The 21,806-nt window shown below is 35.7% G+C and overlaps 1 protein-coding gene across 1 annotated transcript in view; it reads left to right on the forward strand.

Moving 5' to 3' along the window:
* The first annotated feature begins 4,075 nt into the window (after window positions 1–4,075).
* The window catches only part of MEGF10 (multiple EGF like domains 10), a 66,573-nt gene continuing 48,842 nt past the window's right edge, over window positions 4,076–21,806 (forward strand). Inside the window, exons 1-4 of the mRNA XM_065745586.1 lie at window positions 4,076–4,191; window positions 7,049–7,150; window positions 8,082–8,182; window positions 15,191–15,283. Coding sequence (XP_065601658.1) covers window positions 4,076–4,191; window positions 7,049–7,150; window positions 8,082–8,182; window positions 15,191–15,283 — 412 coding nt within the window. The remainder of the gene's footprint in view (window positions 4,192–7,048; window positions 7,151–8,081; window positions 8,183–15,190; window positions 15,284–21,806) is intronic.

The raw sequence follows: 21,806 nt of genomic DNA on the forward strand, positions 1-21,806 counted from the left end.
CTAATGCAATCAATGAAAGCAATCAGATCTTATTCATAGAAGTTAACATGGGACTAATCATTATTGACAAGTTTTGGTCAGGTTCAGATTTTGCTTCACTTGACATCAGTTGTATAAGAGATAATTTTATAAATAAATTGTGGAACTGGTAGAGGATCTGAACCTTGGGAGTGAGAGTAGCATAAAGGTATCAGAAACACTGAGTGGGAACTGAAGAATCAAAGAATTCTCCAGAAAGTCTATATGAAATATCTTTATCTCTTCTGGAGCTGTAATTTCTAGTTGCTGGTAGTAGTCTGTTATGGGTCAATTGCTTTTTCATGATCTAGAGATGTTGTTATACAACATTAATATTGTATATACAATCATTGTGTTTGGGAGAGAGTTATCAGTAAATAATCTTTAGTAGTGACTATGTAGTTTAAAAATTCATTGTGAGAGTTCATCTATGATGGACAGAATGAAGATTTAAAAAAAATACTTTCTGCACGAACAGGATAATGCAATGTAAGTACAGTTTAAAACAACCCAGTGAATAGCAGCCTGGAGAACGTTATTTGACATGCCCATGCAGCGCTGCTGCAGGACAGAAATAAGTGTTGTGAAATTACAGAGATATCATGACAGAGTATAAAAAGATCTTACTATCCTTAAGTTCTTCCTCTAATTAAATTGCATACTCCTGCTTCAGTTTTTATATCACAGTGGTAAAAATGCTTTTGCAACACTAATGAGAAAGCTACATCAGCATTTTCCTCTGTCTTGGGTCCATTGTGTCATGTTAGCAACTGTGTCATCGTATTCTTTGTTGCCAATGCAATTCTAATCCTGCTTGATTCACTAGCAGCGCTTGATTTTGGTGACAATAAAATATTTGTTCGCAGCCTTGAGCAACCTTTGGTTTTTGCTTTGCATTGCTCTACCTTCCCCTTCTCCCCAAGTTCCACCTATTTTCCTTTCGTGCAGACATGTCTAAAGGATAGCTGTATCCTCTCTGTTATGCTTGTGGCTCTGCTTGGAGCAGGCAGAGGAATTCATTTGAAATCACTTCCCAGTTTTCAGTAGACAGGGGAAAATTATTTATTTCTCTTTATTTGTTACTTATTCTATGTATGCAGAGTATCAGCACTGCTGGTAGTCTCAGAGAAAGTGCCTAAAAATCTCAGATGACAGCCCTTGTTAACTTTGTTTATCTTTAATATATATATATATATGTATATATATATATGTATGTATATATGTGTATGTATATATATACACACACAGGTTTTTTCATCTGCTTACTGGTGGGATTAATGTAATTCATGTAGCTGCTCACATTAGAAGTGTTTTAGGTGAGTATCTGTAATTTTAAAGAGTATATTTTTAGGGTAAACCTGTTATTCTGTCTTAAAATTGAGCTTGTTAGTAATTACAATATGCCTTGGGATGTACAATTTGTTAATATTACTATTATTGATGGCTATTAATATCTTCTTTGATATAGCAGATGTATCATGAGCTAAATTTATCTAGTAGGAGTACAGAAACATATGGGAGTAACCTACCTAAACCTAAGTTTCATGCTTTGCTTTCTTGTTAAGATTTTAAAACTGGAACTGTGTTAAAGCCCGTGGAAACAGAGATATATCTGATGTAAACAGACTGTGACTTCATTGCACAGGACTTGCCTTAAAGATACTTCTTGAATGCAAGTGAAGATGACTTTTACTCCAAGTTTTAGGGTAATCAGATGTTAAAGTTTTCTGTAGATGCCTGGTAGAAAGTATTATGGCTTAGGGTCATGAATTACACAATATTATACAGTAGCCAGTGGGGCTTTCAGTTAATTTCCCTCTCACTTGTAGTAGTCACTGATTTTCGGAGGCAAGGCATTTATTACTTAAATCAAGGTACAGTATATGTAGATAGTGAGGACACTGATGGATTACTGGGTGAGATGGTTTAAGCAAAATCTAAGAAAAGTGAATTTCTGAACAGGGTATCTCAGTGCCAACTGCAGACATCAGGAGTTAAATCAGTCATTACATTTTTTACTGCTAATATAAACACTTCAGCAATGCTAATCAGTGGTGCTGATTTTCTGTTTTGATTTTCTTTAATAATTAAGCAAAAGATCGGGAATGCAATCAAGTTTTACACTAGGGGGTTCATGCAAATGATTTTTTTTTAATTTTATTTTATTAATTTTATACTTTGTTAAATGTTTCCAAAAGAAAAGTTATTGAAGTTGAGAAGAAGAAATAAATGAAATACAGTTTACTGTCTGCATAATCAAAGTGAATACTTCTAATGAGGGAAATCACCACTTCATTGAAATTATTAACTAGAAATACAGCTGCTTTTATTCCTCTGCTTTGCAGAGAAACAGTTACAGATCTTGAAATTTTCTTCAGCAGCCATGATTTTTCAAGAGAGATTTAGCAAAATGGGATCATCTCTGTATCCTCAAATATCTTAAATACAGTATGGTCTTTCTTTGAGCTTTTTTTTATATCAACTGCTGAAGATGGTCCTGTAAAGTAAGACTACTTAATCTCCTTATTTTCATGGATTCGTAGCTGTTTTTCTCTTAAAATAAGTTACTGGTGTGTGTTGCTTTTATCTCTTCCATAATATTTAAAATAATAAATGTCTATTTTCAATTATTTTACTTTCTAAGAAGCATTTCTAATATTTGAAAAGAAGTACATGAATTGGAGCTCATTATTCTACAGATCAGACTCAATAATATTTTTTGTTGGTTTTTTTTGGTGTGACGTCAGCAGCAGTATACTGTTAAAATTTGATCAAAAATTAAGATACAAGGTCAAATGTTTTGCAGAAGAGAAAACAGGGTTGTTTGCGCCATCACAGATGACCTTCTGCCAGCTTTCATTCTGGCAGAATTCTTGTGAATTTAAGATAAATCAAATTAGAAGTGTTTTGGTATGCAAATTAAAACTGTTTGCTTGAAATCTAAGATACACTCAGTCAAAGTACTGAGATAATCTTTTAGGTTTTTATGTTATTACAGTAATCTATTTATGAGCAGAATGCTCTTTGTACAACTGGTATAGAAGGGGACATGTATGCAGATTAGATGGGGAATTTGACTTAAAAGAGCAGTAACACTGCAGAATAAAATGTGATGCTGTCTTTTGACAATTTAAAGCAAAGTGATTGAAACACTTCTCCTCATTAATCAATTAGCTTGCATGGGAATTATTAGTTAATAAAAGGCACGGTGGCATTTTTGCAAATCTTCACCTAACACTGCTCCTACTAATAGTGTTGTTTAACATCTTGAAGAACTAATAAAAAGCCATATGACACCTTTCCCTATCCCTAGCTGGGAGGTGTTTTGTGCATGCACCCAAATCATGGTAGCACCAGGTATTGTCACTCAGCCTTTCCTGAGCAGACACCAGGCACTGCTCCTTTGCTGGCCTAGGTTCTTGGTGCTTAGTCATCCTTAGAGGCTGCATTGTGCAACTGGCTCATAATTCTGGGGGTATGGTTTTATCAGGGAGTACTACATCAATTAAAGCTGTTTGTGATGCTGCTTTATCTGTGGTTTTTAAAGAGCTGGCACTGCTATCCATCAATGGGGTAGCACAAGCCACTTTTTTTGAATATGTCATTCATGTTCGGTCTTTTTGATGACATGTTGTCAGCCAAAGCTTGAATGAGAGCATTTTTATTTTCGAGGTCTTCAGAAGACTCTAGTCGTTACTTTAAAATTACAGTTACCTGTATCTGTTATCTGACAAGAACATGAAACACCATGAAATGGTCTGAGTCTGACTGACTGTGATCTGGTGATAGGTCAGTACTGCTTGCCCACTGGCTGCCTGGCTGCTTGCAGAAAACTACTCCATTTGGCTTTTTCTACCAAAAGTGGATATGTATTTTCTGCTGCTGGGCAGGCACCATGTGCTTTTTGAAGCACCCATTGGTTTGTACCACCGAGCCTTTGAACATGTTCATCCTAATAAAATGAATAATTAGTTCTAGCTCCTTCTTTGTTTGTATAATACTCTTTATATATCTTTATATAAATGCGTATCTTTTTACAGGCTACCTTTTCAAAAAGATGGTTCTTCATTTGAACTCCTTTTTTGGATTCCCTGTTATTCTCCTGTACCATTGGCTGGGAACAACTTTATCTTTGAATCTTGAAGATCCAAATGTGTGTAGCCACTGGGAAAGGTAATAGTTTCTTTAACAGAAAACTTGATATAAATTCAGATTATAATAATGTTGATATGTTCTACTTAAGACATTTTTAATGATTTAAAGCTTTCAAATGAATAATGAACTATGAATAAAATTTTATGTTAACAGTGAGCAGGGTAGGTTCAGGGTAAGTAAAGACTTTCACTCTGGGTGAAATGCAGCCATCTTTGTGGTAGTAGTTAGAATGCAAAAACGCAACAGTTGCACAGGCAATGTTACAGAACCATCTAGAGACAAGAAAGTAATTTAAAAAAAGGTTTGGTTTTTTTTGTTGGTTTTTTTTTCAAATTTAAGTAAAAAGGAGCTTTTACATATGCAAAATGTAATTAGCCATACTGGAGTTTGGCCAAATTTGATTATGCTGATTCTTACCTTTTCAACATTTTTAGAATCTAAATTAAGATTTGTTGTTTAATATTTTTTGATGAGGTTCAGAAATGTGTAATGTACAGCTCAAAATTCATTCATTTAGTTAATCAATTTGCTCACCAATTTCATGTTAATTGCGTGTGGAATACTCACAGTGGGTAGGAAAAACTAAACTGCAAGCATTTGCTGTACTTTCCTTGAGTGAGGTAGTGAAGTAGTTATAGTAGTGAAACCAGGCCTGAATGTCTCACTACTATTATTTTATTAAGACCATGACCAGTCAGCTATTCCCTGAGACAGTCTAAATCTTCATTTGAAGACATAAGTATTGCCTTCATTGGAGGTAAACTGTTTTTTATGTTGGAAGTGCTGCTGAGCCACTTCACACTTATGTGCAATTGTAGTGGCTAAATCTTTGCAGGGAAAGTTGAAACTTGTATTTAATTTTTTATAAAGTCTGCATATCAAAAAACACACTTAAGGATTGTCCTCAGCAATTTATATCAGCTTGTGTTAAGCAAGGGTAGGAACAGATACCATGCATGCAATTTAGTATATACAAAATTTGGTATATGAAACAGTTACTGTATGAAATACCTATTTACAATATTCAGGCACAAGTTGAGGTTGTTACTTGATGCTACTCCATGTTATGCATCCTTTACTTTCTGTTTTTATCCATAAAAGAGGTTTTGCAGTGAGATATATCACAGTGAAACCAAAGTGGCAAAAACCAGTAATGTTTACCAAGCATAGTGTGTTTTAAAATGATTAAAACCCACAGAAGAAAAAATACTCATCAAGCACAACCAGTTTTTGAACGAAGTTTTACATTTCTGTAATTATTTATATTCTTTATTTTAAAAATTATTTAAACATAATTAAAAAAAATTATTTATATTCTTATTATTATTCTTATTATTTTTACAATTCTGTAATTATTTCGGCCTCAGAAATGAGCAGGAACAGCAAGTGAACTTCCTGAAACGTTGGTGCTAGAACAGGCTGCAGGGGAATGAATACAGCTGTGAAGGAGTAAAACTTCCAAATATGAGTTCGGTGCTGCTGCTGTTACTGGCAGGGAGTGCTGTATGCTTTGAATAAGTCTTCCCACCCTGTAATAAAACGATCTTCACAGATGAACTCTGATCATAGCAAGAATGGATGGGCTGGGTGTGGTGTTCAGCAAGAAGCAGGCACAGACGTTTTGTCAGGCTCTGTCTTACGGCCGGATGGATTAGAGATGCTTGCCTTTTTAGGGCATTGGGAACACGGAGCAAGTTCTGGGCAGTGAGGAGTGAGTGGGTCTGGATATGCTTTCTCTCAGTATAGGTGACGACAGCAGTAGGAGAACATTGTGGCTATTGCCCCGTAGTAGGTGCTGAGGGGTCAAAGGTACCATGAGTGAAATCCAGATGGACTGTACACTCAGTAAGTGTTTTGACTGCTCCTGGGAACCAGTGATACAACAGGGAGAGACCATGCATTCCCATATTTTCTAACCCATTTACGCAACCAGGGGCTGTCGGGCTGCCAGCACAAACAGTCTGCACAAGTTTTCTAGGGTGATTCAATATTTTTCCCTTCTGCAGCAGAGATCTCTTCCTCTGACCCTACTGACAGCTCTGGAGAGTCTGGATTTCAGAGCATAGATTTATTTCTAGGACACCACACACATAATTTGGTAAAAAGCAGTAAAAGACCTTCAGTATAGTACTTCTGAAAAAAGATTCCAAAAGGGTTCCCTGTTCAAAATTAAACAGAAAACAAACAAACAAAAATTGTGGACTCAAATATAATTTCTGACTGCTGAACAGATTGTTGGTTGCCACAGCTGTTTTATCTTTTTCATTAATTATTATTTCTATGTATTTCGGTACTAACACTCACTTTCCTATCAGAGTAAACTGGTAGACCTTTCCACTACTGTGTCAATGTTTTATTACTTTTTAACTTAAACTTTTTGATGAGTTTATTTGCATGTGAATGTTTTGTTAATTTTTATACTGTTATATTGAATCATTTTTATGATTTTTTATGATTTTTGATAAATATCTAATTTCTATATTTTAAAAGGAAATTAAGAACTAGTAGCATTTAGAATGTAAATAAAAGTGGTAGCAGACTACATGTAGGTCATTGGTAACAGACAGATATTAGACTGAAACTGACTATGCAGTTTTTCTTGTGGGGATATATGGAGAACCATTTTAGCAGTCCCTCTTCCTTGGAATGCAGAAAAGTTTGTGTCAGGGTCACAGTTGTCTGTTGCTAAGCGTGCTATGGCTAAGTATGCTATGAATATGTGAGCCTCCAGGAATTACAGGATATGCTTAAATACATGACAACTTATCAGCTACAACTAATTATCAGCACTTTATAAAAGACTTAATTAAATCAGACTGTACCGGAAAAGACTTGCTCAGTAACATGCCTGCCCTCTCTCTCTGTCTCTCCCCAGTTATTCAGTTACAGTGCAAGAGTCTTACCCACATCCTTTTGATCAAATTTACTACACCAGTTGTACTGACATCCTGAACTGGTTTAAGTGCACACGACACAGGTGATGTATAATTGCTAATATTGTCAGAATGTTGGTATTGTAGGTTTTTGTAGAGATCTTACATCTGTTGAAATAGAGCATAATATATAGGATATTTTATCTAAAGTGACTTCTTTGTATAATACAGAAGTTCTTTGACAACTGGAAAATGTGCAGTCCAAGCAAAGTAACATAAATTTTATTAGCAGGTCAGGATATGTCATTCCACAAAAAGCTAACAGAGAAAGAGCGGGTTAGAAAAAAAGTGTGCAGTACATTCTACTTAATTTCCCCAGATCCTGACAGATGTATTTGTTCCAGAATGTCATGAGGCACTTTGCTGCTTTGAATACATTTTTTTGGGGAAAATGTATGTTACTTGAAAGGGAAGTAAAAATATAATTCAGCCTCTAGAGATCATTTGGCCCAATTGCTCTGCTCAAGCAGAGACACCTAGAACAGGTTGTCCTGCACCACGTCTAGATGACTTTTGAATATCTCTAAGGAACAGTTCAAGCTATCTTAAAGTGCATTCACCAGTACTTAACCAATGCAATATCTCTGTCCCTACTGAAACAAATCACCCTTGTAAGGATAAACCCCAGAAGTGTCTACCTTGGAAACTGATACTATTAGCAATACAGCAAATGTATTTGTTTTGCTAGCCTTTAATCTTCTTTAGGGATGCGAGTAGTGAAGGCAGTGATACTCCTGTTTGTGCACTGCTGAAGTATCCAGAATGCTTAACTTTACTGTTGTCTGGCCACCCATGGAAATAAGGGGGTTTTTTTGGGAACCACAAAGACTCTTGAATTCAACAACAGATAAATAAAGGACTTTTCTTGGAGTCTCCTCTTTTAGCTAATGTCTGTAGATTTTTGAAGATATATAATATAAATTGTTCATTTTTTGAACTAAAATGCTTGCAACAACCATTCATTCTTTTCTTTAGAATCAGTTACCGTACTGCCTACAGACATGGTGAAAAAACGATGTACAGACGTAAATCCCAGTGCTGCCCTGGATTTTATGAAAGCAGGGAAATGTGTGTCCGTAAGTCTAGCTTTTTTATTTATTTTTTGCTTTGATAGTCTGTGTTTTATCGCCTTGCTGGCTTCCTTTTGGTGGGTGACTTGCAGGAAGTGAGCCATCAGAGCCTCAGTTATTCAGAGACAGTCTTGTGTATACACTGTCATTTGCTGGACTGTGTATGTGAATATACTCTTAGTAATTTTAGGGAACAGAATGTGCATGAACTGTATGGGAAAACAGCTCTCTCCATTCCTTAGTTTCCAGCTGTTCCTAGTAGTGCCTTTTCCAGGCAAGACCTGGACTAGCTGGCATACACAGTGCAGCCTTGGAGCAGGCCCTGCCCATGTCCGGCACCTCGTGGCTCCAGCCTGACCCCCTGCATTATGCTGCTTTACCTAGTGCTTTTATCTCATGATTATAACAAATGGAGATGCAGTCATTGCTTTATCATCTCCCTCACTGCTACAGTGACAGTGATGAACTTCCTTCAGAGTTTGGAGGAGCAAAACCTCCTCCAGCAAAACCTTTTGCAAAATAATGGTTGATGAGAGATTTCTCTTTGCCACTAGATTTTGCTAGTAAGTTTGGAGAAGACAGTACAGCATATAAGTCTTTGGTCTGAAAATTAGTATTAGTATACACACTGAATTTATTTATTCAATATAAATGTGAGTTTCTTAATTTGTTCTGGTTTGTCTGATTCATATTTAAGATTATATAAGAATGAAAACTCTCCCATGGAGCTAACTTCGCATTTATTTGATTCTGCAATAATTGACTCTGTGTGAGTACGAGGGTCCTTTACTCTTCAGTTGGATTGAGAACTCAAGAGAAAATGGAGTAGCTCAGTAGTTAACACATTAAGGGAAACATTTTGTGCTTCACGTTTCAGATAGCTTTCTTGACTTACACCATCTAGATTACATTCTGTACTTAACACATTCTGGAGCAGATGTTACCTGCATTCAGTGTGATAGTGCTGGTTGTCCATCTTAACTTAGAAAATAAGCATTGTGTTTTCAACTGGAATTAACCTGTAAAGGTTAGTGACATGAGGAGGACCCTTCTCCTGTGTCATTATAGCAGAAATGTCACTGTCAAAAAGCCAACACCAATTGTTTGTTCACAAGAAAATGATGGCCATATTGAAAAACACACATGCACTACGTCTTTTTTTGTAAGTGAAGACAAAAGAGATTAAAAAACAAATGTATTAGATATCTTTTTCTGTCATTGCTGCTCTGCAATGCATGCAGGATTTCTGTTACAGCTATTTCCATAGTGTGGATTATTTTTTACTTTGGGGAGCATGTAGGGTGCATTTATTGAGGTGAAAAAAAAATAAAAGGGTAAAATAATTGTGCTGTTGCTCCTTTATTTAACTTCTCAATTTAAAAAGCTCAATTAGACAATTCTGCTGGTAGATGATTTTGGAATGACTCAACACTTCACTGCATAGAGTGATGAACTGAAATCCTGTGACTTCCTTTTAAAAATATTAATTGGGAATTTACAGCATGAATACTCACAGTTTGCTATTGCCCTCAAGTAACTGCTTACGAATGGCAGAGCTACTGCATTGCTTATTATGGGAAGAGAATTGCTTATCATTATATAAAGTCATTGTAAAAATGTGGTAGTCTTACATTGCTGAAGACTCCAAATGTTGTACTCACAAAAGAAAAGAATGGCCAATAGTCAGATAAAAGCATAGACTGAATTTTACGTGTTTTACATACATACTTTTCAGAATCTCTCTGAGTCCAGACTGAATGAATTAATTTGAATTTACCTTAGGATAAGGGTTCTGTGGAATTGTGACTAACTTTCACATTTGTTCCTGAAAACTTTCAGTAGCTGGGGCTTGTGTTAACTTCCCCTTTTGGTGAAAGTTACATTTGTGTTTTGTCTTTGGACTCAGTAGGTATGGAAAAGATACAAACTGGCTTTTTTTTTTTAATCACACAATATTTCTTTTGCTTGCTCATGCTTCAATAAATGACAAATAACTGCTGTACTGTAAACTATCCAAATTCATATGCAGAGTTCTAGCATAATCTTCTTTTATTTAAACCACCTATAAGCTTATACATCATGTTGTAGTTAAAAATCAGCAATTTAAATACAGATATGATCGCTACAAATACATTGAAAAAAACTTGCACAGCTTTTTTTCTAGCAACAGTCAAGTAACACTAGTAGAAGAAACTACAAGAGAAACAAATATTGTCAGCAGTACTGCCATCAGCAGAAAACATTATATCATGTGTTGTGGTAGTTCAGGGTTGTCCTACTGACACTCCCCAAAAGAATTAACATTTCTCCATTTTGCAACTAAAATTGAGGCTTCCTATCTCCTCACATGATCTTTGATCAGATAACAAATGTGATTTTCAGAGGGCACTTTTGGATGACTTCCCTGAAGTCTGTGGTGAGGCTGTGTTTAACTGTGGTACTGTGGGAGCAGGAGCAGCATTTGCTTCGTGTACCGCATATACAGAAATACCAAATAAGCTACTGCAGGAAAAAAATACAAAAACAACAGCAAAGAAAGTCTGATAAGCAACTCAAATACCCTTTCTTCCAGTGTTTCTGAATTTGTGGAAATGATATTCACAATGCTATTAAGCAGTAAAGCAGCGCCAAAAGTCAGCCTCCATCTGTGACCTTTGGAAGCTTTTCAGGAACCTCTTGAGAAAGCTCAATATTTTAAATTATGTTAATAAACATTACAGAAGAGTATTTTTTCTATGTAACCTTTGTCCAGTAGATAGATTCCCTTGCAGACTAAGTTCATTATAGCAAGCAGTATTCAGTCATACTGAACAGAAATTTTTTCACTCTTTATTAATTATGCCACCTGGGCTACACACTGGGATTGTTTTACAGAAAGTGTAACCACCTCTTTTTTTTACATTTAGAAAGTCCATCCAACTTTTAGCACCTTTCTGAAATGAAGGAATTCAGGCACTAAGATATCTGCTGATTTGTTGTACATTGACAAACATAAAGTAGATCCTTGAAGCATTTTGCTAGCATGAACATTGACTTTACATGCAATTTCTATGGTCTAACAGATTCCTAAGAACATCAAGGGAGGATTAAGCCTGTTGAATCTCCCCGCAACAGGAAACGGAAATTAGGCAGACTGTGGGAAAAATTGTGAATCCATCTTAATGTGTATAACTGAACATCATTCACCTTAACAAAAAGCAGACATCAAGCGCAGAAAGAAAAGATTAACCAAAGGGTATGTTCTAGCATGCAGTGTAGAAGGAAAGAATTTATTTGAAAAAACGCATTTCATCCAGCAGTTTAAAAGGTACATGAATTTTGTCTTGCACAAAAAGTGCTGAGGGGCCACACTTAAATTAAAAGAAGTTGAAGTTAATTTCTGTGCAATATCTAAGAATTCTTTTCCATTTTGAGTATAATTTATTTATTCATTCAAACATCACTCATAAAATTTTGAGAACTTTAGCAGGTGACGAAGCTTATTTTTTTCCCTGAAAAATGGGATGTAACTGTTCAAATTATTCTTTCTGAAGATTGTAGGTATCCAAGTACATATAGAGAGGTATTAGCACAAATGGCAAAGCACGGAGTCATGTATTTGTTATGACTTCTTGTGTTGGAAATCATTTCTCTAAATAAATTATGTGCAGATGTATTAACACCCAAAAGCAGAGCTCATTCAGTTATCACTCTGTTCTTTCTAATATTAATTCTCCTTAAAAGTTGATAAAAAATTCACTTAATAGGAGATTTCAGGTATGAAATCAGGTATGACTTCAGGGAGCTGTTTATTTGATTATGTGACTCATTTGCTTAAAAGCTGGAAGTATAGTCTGGGAACTTTAGTAGATTCTCCTGCTTATTTACCTATGTGCATGCAAGCAAAATATTTCAACCTTTTGTTCATTTTAATTGATTTATGTTTGTCTTTTCAAAGAGAATAAATGACAGATCTAAAAATGCATGCATTAACTTCAGTTAAAGGCAAGAATAGTCTTTTCATATCTTATTATTGGAAACATTTTTCTATCTTCTTATGTAATGCAGTGCACAGCTGTCTAAATGTTGTCAATTGTGACATGATTAAATAACTACATAGCACTTTCTTAATCATAGATAACAGATTTAGAAAACGTCATTCAGAAGATTTGAGTTTAATAATCCACTCTTCATACTCTCCGACAGAGAAATGGTGTGAGACACTGGAGTTAGTCCTCTCAGCTGCATTACCTCAGGTAGTAGGAAGAACAAACTGCATCTCCACTGCAGGTGGTATGCTGGAGCCCATCAACATATACGTAGATGTTTGAATTGCAGTCTTCTCTTTAGCTGGAGCACCTTCTCTCTCTCTTTGGTATCAGCAAGAGCCATATAATCAGTATGTAAAAGAGTCATCTTGATCTAAAATTGCATTGCGTACACTGTGTTTCTTGTATGACTGGCTTATCCCCCTTGGTATAAGCTCCCCTCCCAAAGTTGTGGTGATGCAGCATGTCTGCAATTGGTTGTTTTTGAGAAGACCTTGCCTCACTTCATTTTCAGCTTGCTGTAATTGCGTGTTGATGATCTTGGCACTTACGACACATCTTTCCAATCTGATTCATTTTGCTGAGTTTTCTCAGCAGGGCATTTTCATTTGGCTGGTGGCAGAAACACAAGTAAGCTAGGAAGAGAACTTGAGAAGCCTGGTGACCTTCTGTCTTGGGAACTGGGCAGTATATTTTATGGATGCTTCAAGTTGGCTGATAATACTGTACACTCAGGAAAGACAAATCTACCTCTTGTGCTTAAGAAAATGCAAATATATGACCTACTGAAATATAGATAAGTTGGACAAGGCAAAATTTGAAGGGAGATCTTTAAGGAAACAATAAGACACAGAGGAGTAGGGAAACTAAGATGAAAAAGCAAATATGCAAGTGTAAGCTCTGATTGCTTTTCATATGATAACTGATTTTTGCTTAGAAAGGAACAAGATATGACTTACACAATTTACTGCTGTCAGTGAGTTTTTGGTTCTTTACGCTACTCAGTACCAAAGAGATTTCAGATTAAGTTTTAGATTTGCTGCACAAAGGTATTTTTTTTACAGCTTGTCAAGAGAAATGACAAAATTCTCTCTGTCCTTACTGTTGTTTAGGCCTTTTCAGCTTGTTTGGTAGTACTCTACACAAGGCTTGCACCTTTCACATTTTTTAGATCATGTAGTAAATAGTGGTTCCCTTGTCCCCATATTCATACATTTTGGTATAGACAGTCTCAGGGATGTTAACTATAGTCCTGTTAACAAGAAACAGTTAGCCTAGTTAGTGTATAGAGAATAATTCTTTTGTTTACAGAGTAGGTTTTTCTGTGTATCGGGAATATGAGGGAAATTGCTCCTTGTTTAGTGTATTTTTTGACATTAAGTAACCTAAAAAAAACAGGATTTTCTAAAAATGTTACCTTTAGCATTTTTGAAACATGCTGAAATGTGTGATGTATTATTTAGTACTATTTCCATAATAGAGAGAACAATGTAATAGTTCTGTACTTTATATTATTCAACAGTTGCAGTTATACTCCTTGTTGATTTCTAGTGAAGATCATTATAATGCACATCTGAAAAGTAGCTTGTAAGGCATAAAAGTTAAGAAGGAAACTTAAAGGTTGTAACATGTAATTAATGTCTGGGATCCCAAATAACCAGCGATTTTAGTAAAATATTTGAAGGGAGCTGCTTTGGCAGGGAGGTTGGACTCGATGATCTCTAGAGGTCCCTTCCAACCCCTACAATTCTGCAATTCTGTGATATATTCATCGCTTTGTGGTGTTCTGTTTTTTTGTGGCCACGCTAAATATAAAGATGACTGTCTTGCATTATGATTATGAATTAGGGAAAAAATCACAGGACATCTTGCAGGTATTTTTCCTAATTACTGTGTATCATTTTCAATCCATTCTGAACAGAAATAATTTTCATATAATCTCATCAATCTTCCTATAAACACCAGCGTTGGCTTTTTCCATTTTTCACTTTGTGTTCATTGGTACACCGATCAGTTTCCTGTCAAAGCTTTTCTGGAAATGAAGGTACAAGAAAATTCTCATCCTTCGCACATTTTCAAAGTTTTATTGTTGTTTGAACTGGATGGAAATTATTACACTGTGTATACTTTGGAAAGCTGAGAGCATTTTTTTATGAACATGATGCCAGCAACTTGCTGACTTGTATTCTGAGTCAGTTATATTGGTGTACTGGGCATTGGAGCCATTTCAAGTTTTGTTTAAAAGTTGCAAAGAAAAAACATATTTCAAAATAAGCCATTACTGTAGAAACACATGTGCTTATGTGCTTGCAAACCAGAATGAGTAATGATAGTGAAAAGTTTCAAGCAGCTCTGCTTGGCTCTTAATGTTAAGGTTGGAGCGATTCATAAAATTTGTACCTTATGCATTACGTTAATTGTCATCAGTGTTTTGGACTGTGAAACCATTCGAAAAAATCAATGTATATATATAGATATATACTGCAAATCATTTTATCCACTCTGTTTTTGCTTGCAGGTTTCCCTCTCTTTTGACATGAGTTGGGTTCACAGAATAACAGAGTGGTTTGAGGTTGGCAGACACCTCTGGGTCCATCTGATCCAATAATCTGCTCAAGCAGAGACACTTAGAGCAAGTTGCCTCTTAACCATGGCCAGACAGCTTTTCAGCCTATATTACAATATGAATTTTTTTTCTTTTTTTCATTAAATGTGGATGATTTTCTCTTCTGTAAATGTAGACATATTTGAGTAATACCTACATAGTTTAGCTGGAGTCTTCAAAACATGGAAAAATAGAAGAAACAGAAGTTAGAAAACATATTTTGAAGGGAGGCCGTCGAACACCAATATATTATTATTTATTTTGCTTTTAAACAGTATTGTAGGAATGAAACATCTTGATTGGGAGTAAGTTTTGAATATTTTTCCTAGTAGTAGGAGCTGTAATTTATAATTATTATTTTTATATTTCCTTCTCTGACAGCTCACTGTGCTGACAAATGTGTCCATGGTCGCTGTATTGCTCCAAACACCTGTCAGTGTGAGCCTGGCTGGGGAGGACCCAACTGCTCCAGTGGTGAGTTTTCACCTGCTTCTGCCAGTCTTGTGCTCTTTCCTCTGTGTTGTCCACTCTTTGTGGCAGATTATCACTGATCCTTGCTTTGTTTCCTGCTTTCTAGTTAGAACGTTTGAGTTCTCAAATTACAATGTGTGGGCTGATATTTCTCCATTTACTTGCAGACAGCTTTTCCCTGTACCAGCACTAAATGTCATGAGGTATTTAATGCTCAGAAACATGCCAAATAGTATACAAAATAGTTGCTGCAGTTAGTAAATAACATGATATTTGAATGATAAATCTCCAGTTTTTATTTTCTTGATGAATGAATGATGTTGCAAGGACATTTTTAAAAGCCTAGAGCTTTTAAACCCAGCTGTGTTCAACAGATTTTCCCTGTTTGCTTGGTCTCTTTTCATTTTTCTCACTTTAGTGATCTTTGTCCAACTTTTTTCTTCTTCCCCTTCACCTTAAGAGTGTACAGAAGAGGAGGGCAGCAGGACAGGAATATCAGGGACACACGTGGGAGGAGGGCAGATTGGCATCTTCACTGCTTGGTTTATGGCTGTACCCAAACATTAATCAGCTGGTGGTCATGCTTAATAAAAAATTATGTAGGTAGAGGCCATGATACAAGAGGTTGATACAAGAACACAGCAAAATATCAAAACTAAAGTGAAGTACTGAATAATAGCAGTTGATGACTCTTTTAATCACCACCGCTTTCTATACCCTCTGACTGTAAAAACAGGCACTGCAGTCAAGGAAACAGGCTGCAATAAGACAGTGAGTGTTGACAGAGGACAGAAAATCCTCCATGGCAGGAGTGACATCTTTGTGCACTCTCTCTTCCTCTGTCAAAAGTAATCACTTATGTAGACCATGAATTGTTTTTTTTTTCTTCATTTTTCTCAAAACAGAGGTTCTCAGAGTAATTCTGTTTTTTGCTCATTATAATAGGTTATCTATTTCCTCTTTCCACTCATAAGTTCATAAGTTCATAAGTTCATAAGGTTGGAAAGGACCTATAAGATCATCTAGTCCAACCATCCTCCTATCACTATCTCTACCCAACTACTAAATTAAGTCCTTTAGCACCTCATCTAAACGCTACAACCATGTTCTTCACTACAATCAAGTTCAAAGAAAGTCACTGTTAGAAACTATCCACTTGAAAGTAACATGTATTTCTAGTCATTAATAAAAAATAAATGTCAGGGGCCATATGAAAATCTTACCCACAAAACAGAACTGTGTCATGTAAAGATACTATGCTTTGAGTATACTTAGTAAGAGATTCCTGTAATAACAGTAACTATGGAAAACCTAGATCTTAAGCACCTCAAAAATAATTTTAGATATATTTCAGCCTTGTTTTTTTTTCCCCACTTAGTAAAATATGAAATATGTTTTGCTTTGCAGGCAAGATGCTAATGTGACTGTGCCTGGAATTGATCTGTTGTGAAAGCAGCTTATTTTATAAAATACGGAGTAAGAAATAAAATAATTTAATTACATGAAATAGAACTTGTTACAATTTGTCATTGTAGGATTATTGTATTTGGTATATTGTCTTCATATACAACTGATTCTTTTCATAAATAGCTCTAAAAAAGTTTTACTTCAGTCATAAAACAAAAAAAAAGAGTTGGCAGCACAGTATGCAGATCTCAATCTAGAGTGTAGAATTGTCAAAGGAAGTTGTTGAAAAATGTTAACTTTACGTCTTTATCTTTAAGCCTTATGAATTGAGCTTCTCTGTAACTACTCAGATTTACAAAAGTGTACTTCACTTTTATTTATTGAGATTTCCATGTCTGAAACTCACTGAAAAGGCAATTTAGGTGAGACAGGAATCTCTAAATCCCTCTCAGGAAATAATTTGTTCTCTCTCAGGATTTGCTAGAGTCCATTTCCTTACCTGCCTGTTATAACTCATTCTGAATACGTGTACAGATATTTTCCTGTGCTTCTTCCTCAGTTTGCTGCCTTTGACTTGCTTGTCATGGAAGTCTCAATACCAAAATTATTTTCTCATGTGAGTACGTAAAAGGCTAAAACTGAAAAAGCCTTTGTTTGTGCACCTCTGAATAGTGCAGTCCCTTGAGAGTTTTGTGATCTTCTGAAGACTTCTGTAGGGCACTAGAGCTGTGTGGAACTACAGCTATTTATTTCAGATTGCTTGCCTAGCCCAAGAAGAAGAAGAGGAAGGTGCTAAGGAGATGAAAGAGTTTTGTTCACACGTTACTGGGAGATTTGGCTTGGTGTTTGTCCTGTTCCATATTTACAAATTTAAGTAAGATGTTGCTTTCACTTGATGGTCCTTTTGAGTTTGAGTGCTGCTCTTTGTTGCTAGCCATGTATTACTTCCTTGTCCCTGTGTGTGAGAGCTACAGTGCAGACCACATCAACTTGAAGAGCAGAGAGTACTCGTGGAAAGACAGCAAGTCTTTGTATATCTGGCGCTGAATTTTGTTGCTTGCCCTATGTAGAAGTTTTGCACATTTTGCTTTTAGCTGTATTTCCTGCCTGATCTTTGACTTCATTAATTTTAGTAGCATAAAAACACAATGTGATAACATAAAGAGCTATTTATTTTTAAAATAATTTCCCTTGTTACAGTAAGTTATTAATTAAAAGCAAAATTCATACAAATACCTTGCTGTGTTTATACACTTGACTACTTCATTGAGTAATAGAGAAGGAACAATGATTAAGACATGTTAGTACTTTTGTAGGGCAGATGTTCAGGAATGTAGTGCTTTACTGAAGACCAGATAAGATACTGTGATGAACAGGGGGAGATTATTCTCAGGGTGTGTGGTATTAATCAAACTCTCAGATTTGAGTACTTGATTCAATTCCACAGACACAAATACACTAATAACAACTGTTGTACATATGCAAAAAACTTTTCATAGAACTGCAAAACTAAACTTTTTTTTCTTTTTTCTTTTCCAAAATAAAATCCTTTCTCTATTAGGGTTGATTATTCTCCTTATATTGTCATTTCATTGGTAAGTACCTGAGAACATATTTAGGCCTGTAGTGGTATCTGTCCATCTACCAAACTACACACCCCACACTTAATTTTTATCTGTTGTTTCTCAGTTCTATTTACCCACTTCGTTTAAAATAATTTTTTAAACCATATGCTCTGACTTCTATGGTGAGTGGATTCCTGGGAGGTAATTGCAGTTAAGTGCTTTCTAAACACTTAAATGTTCTCTCTAAAAGTGACAGAGTGATTGCATGGACTCAATTGGTGTATTGTGCAGTAAAAGCTGAATAAGCAAGCTTCCTCCTGATCTTTGCATACCAGTGTGTGCTATTGTCTCATAAGCTTTTCAGGGACTAAATTTTTGGAGACTAATTTCTTTTTGTGGCAACCATTATCTCCTAATAGCCTCAGTCAGTGATTGCTTTCAATTGAGGGGAAAGGGATGAAGATTTAAACAGAGTACCCTATCAGTATTCTTTTTCTGAGGCTGTCCTCATTCAATGCCTATTTCTAAACCAGCTCTTAACTTTTCCTTCATTCACATCCTCTGCCTTTCTAAAATCTTAAACTCTTTTTGAGAAGAAAATATGATTGGAAGTTTTCTTCTGTGAGTAAAACCTAAGATGTGTTTCCCAGTTTCGACTCATTAAATACTATCTCTCTGGAGAATGTTGTCTGTCTGAAATGTATTTTTTTCTTTAGGCCTTTTATTTTTAGTTAAAAGTATTGCAGTAAAGTATTCAGTGCTCGCAGTGACTTTTGGTGAGAAGTGATGAAGGCGATGATGCTAACAGACGTATATTTGATAGGAAAAATGACTTGGATTGGATGGTCATTTGCTCACGGAGCCCCTCCATTCTAGAAGAAAGAATGAAACTTATGCAAAACAAGTTATTCTAATAATAATTGATGGTGCACAGTAGACGAATGACAAATGAGTGGGCAGAAGACATGTTGAACCTGTACCTCAGATCGAGTGAGTCAGCACAACTAGCACACTGTCAGCATCACTTGGAGGAAATGTTTGGGAACTTCAGGAGCATAAGTTAATTAATTCTGATCTGAGGAGAGGGGCAAACTTTAGAAAAGGATAAGGTGGTAAAGATAGCCTTATTTGTATCTTAAAAATGTGAACAAATAGATTTTATAAAAAAATATGACAGCCAACCAATACATCAACCAAACCCACCTATTTTAGATTATTTTTTATATCAGATTAGTAAATTGCATGTGTCAGGTCGGTTGTCATATGAGAACATTATTGACAACAGGTTGTATATAAAGCAGTCTTCTATAAAAGTTGCTGTATACAGTGATAACTGTCTATCTAGATGTGTAGAGTTGATCAGACTATCTTTTCCATTTGTAGATTAGTTTTTCTGCTCATTTTCTATTCTCACCAGTAAAATATTATTTGCTATAAAACATAAAATATGGACCTGATCATCAGTTTTTTCAGGTACACATGCAGTCTAATGTGGAGCCCCAGTAAGTAATCAGGACATTCCCTTTGTTTTTCTTCTCATGCCTAGTAGTCCACAAATAATTCTGTCAAAATCAATAGGACAGTTTCTGCATAAACTGGAGCAAAATCGATAATACATTGGCTTGACTGAAAACGATACAGCATTCCTGGTCCCCAGCTGGCCTGAGTAATAAAGCAAAAGAGGAATGAATGACATATATTCCATTTTGGTTTATGATTAGTACACTAGAACTGCCTGTGGGAACATGAATAGTCTCCTTCTGTGTGATTGTTTAATCTCTGATTTGTTTGAGTTGCTGTATTTTCACCTGCAATTTAGTTCTGATGGTGATTAATAATAAATTATTGGGAGGGCACGGTGGTAGAACAGGTGGCATTAAGGCATAATCTAGCTCCATGGTTTTATAAACCATGAAAAGAGAGCAGCTTTGGCTTTTTCTCTAATATTTCAAGCCATGTGTTTACTATAATCTAAGAAAACCATCTTTTAACCTATAAGTACATGTGTTAAGGAAACTTCCGAGGTTCAGTAGCTCTGCTACAGTTAGATTTCACTTACTGACATGGATGCTGGTAAAGTTCTCAAATTCCATGAAAACCTTACTGTTTCCTTCATGATACTTGGCAGATGCGGAATATGGCAGAAACTGGATCACTTGGCACAGCTTGTGTGAGGCACTCACGTGAGCTGCAGGCACTGCCAGTTTCTCAGTGGAGCTTGTAATATCCATTAACCCTTTTGAAGTGGACACGTGAATGTTTTCTGCAGGCACCTTTGCACCCAAATGAAACAGCCCCTGAGTGCAGGCACCTGGCAAGTTGCCCAGGAGCATCTCATATGTTCAGTAGCACGGCTTTGTGAATCTCGAGTGCTGGCACTGCTTCCTGATTTTTCTTTTTTCTCAGAAGAATTCTGACTGAAAGATTACAAGATATACACAGAGAAGTAGCACTTTCTCAAGTTTACTAAGCCAGAGGAGTAGATTCTGATTTTACTTAAGGAGTAGATTCTGATTTTAACCACAGGCTCAAGCTGCTGAAGTTTAATTCATGGAACATTATAATTGCTGTACACACTAGTGAACAGTGCAGTGTCCTGATACAGAGCTGTTTGCTTTTATGGAAAACATAGAGGAATAGCTCATTCAGGTAATGTAGAACATTTCCCTCCAGCTTCTGAATGGCCACATGTGCTAATACATCCTGTTAGCAAAAGTGACAGCACATCATAAGCAGTTTTAATTTAAAGTTTTCCTACTATACATAACATTCCCATGTCCTTCATTCTGCAATTGTCCTGACCAGCGTAACACTTTTGCCAGCTGAATAATTTATTTTTGCCACAAAGAAGGCTAGTATCTATGGACTAAGAAACTAAACCATTAACAAGTTAGATCAGGTGCTAAGAGGGGAAACAGATATTACTGGAAGTTGCTATCACCTTCATTGTCAGTGTAGTCACTACAGAAAAGGATGAAGAAAAATAAATATATTTTCTGCAAAACTTAGTTATCAGTTACAGAATTTACTTATGTTGATGTTTACTGAAGAAAGGCATTACAGTAAGTGGTAATAATTTTATTCCTTTGTAAAAAATTTCTGCATCAGAGAAAAATCTTTTTTTTGTCTTTTATCATTTTTTAATCTCAGTATACCTGTGGTTACTTTAGTTGAGTTGATTTCTTGGATAACTTCTGTGTGATTATTTTTCCCGGTAACAATGCAAATATACTTTCAGCATTGGTTTTGTTTTAGTCTGTCTTATGTGTTTAGTCCCTGGCTAAATACAGAAGATAATATTTTATACCAGTTTAAAAATTAAGGTGATCTTCAAGATTTTACAAAGGCTTATGCAAAGAAAAAAGTATAAGAACTAATATTCTGTAAGGAGATCTGTGCAAAATGGGGATCGTGGACAACAGTCAATTTTTTAAAAATACAATCGTATTGTTATAATTTTATAACTTTTCCTGTAATAGTGATTATTTTTAACACATATTATTTCTGTACCAAGATAAATCAAACACCAAGACCCATCTGTATGTGTTTTCCTT

This window comes from Cyrtonyx montezumae, unplaced genomic scaffold (genome assembly GCF_038088225.1).
Source record: "Cyrtonyx montezumae isolate F1298 unplaced genomic scaffold, pur_monq_1.0 scaffold_36, whole genome shotgun sequence".
Lineage (NCBI taxonomy): Eukaryota > Metazoa > Chordata > Aves > Galliformes > Odontophoridae > Cyrtonyx > Cyrtonyx montezumae.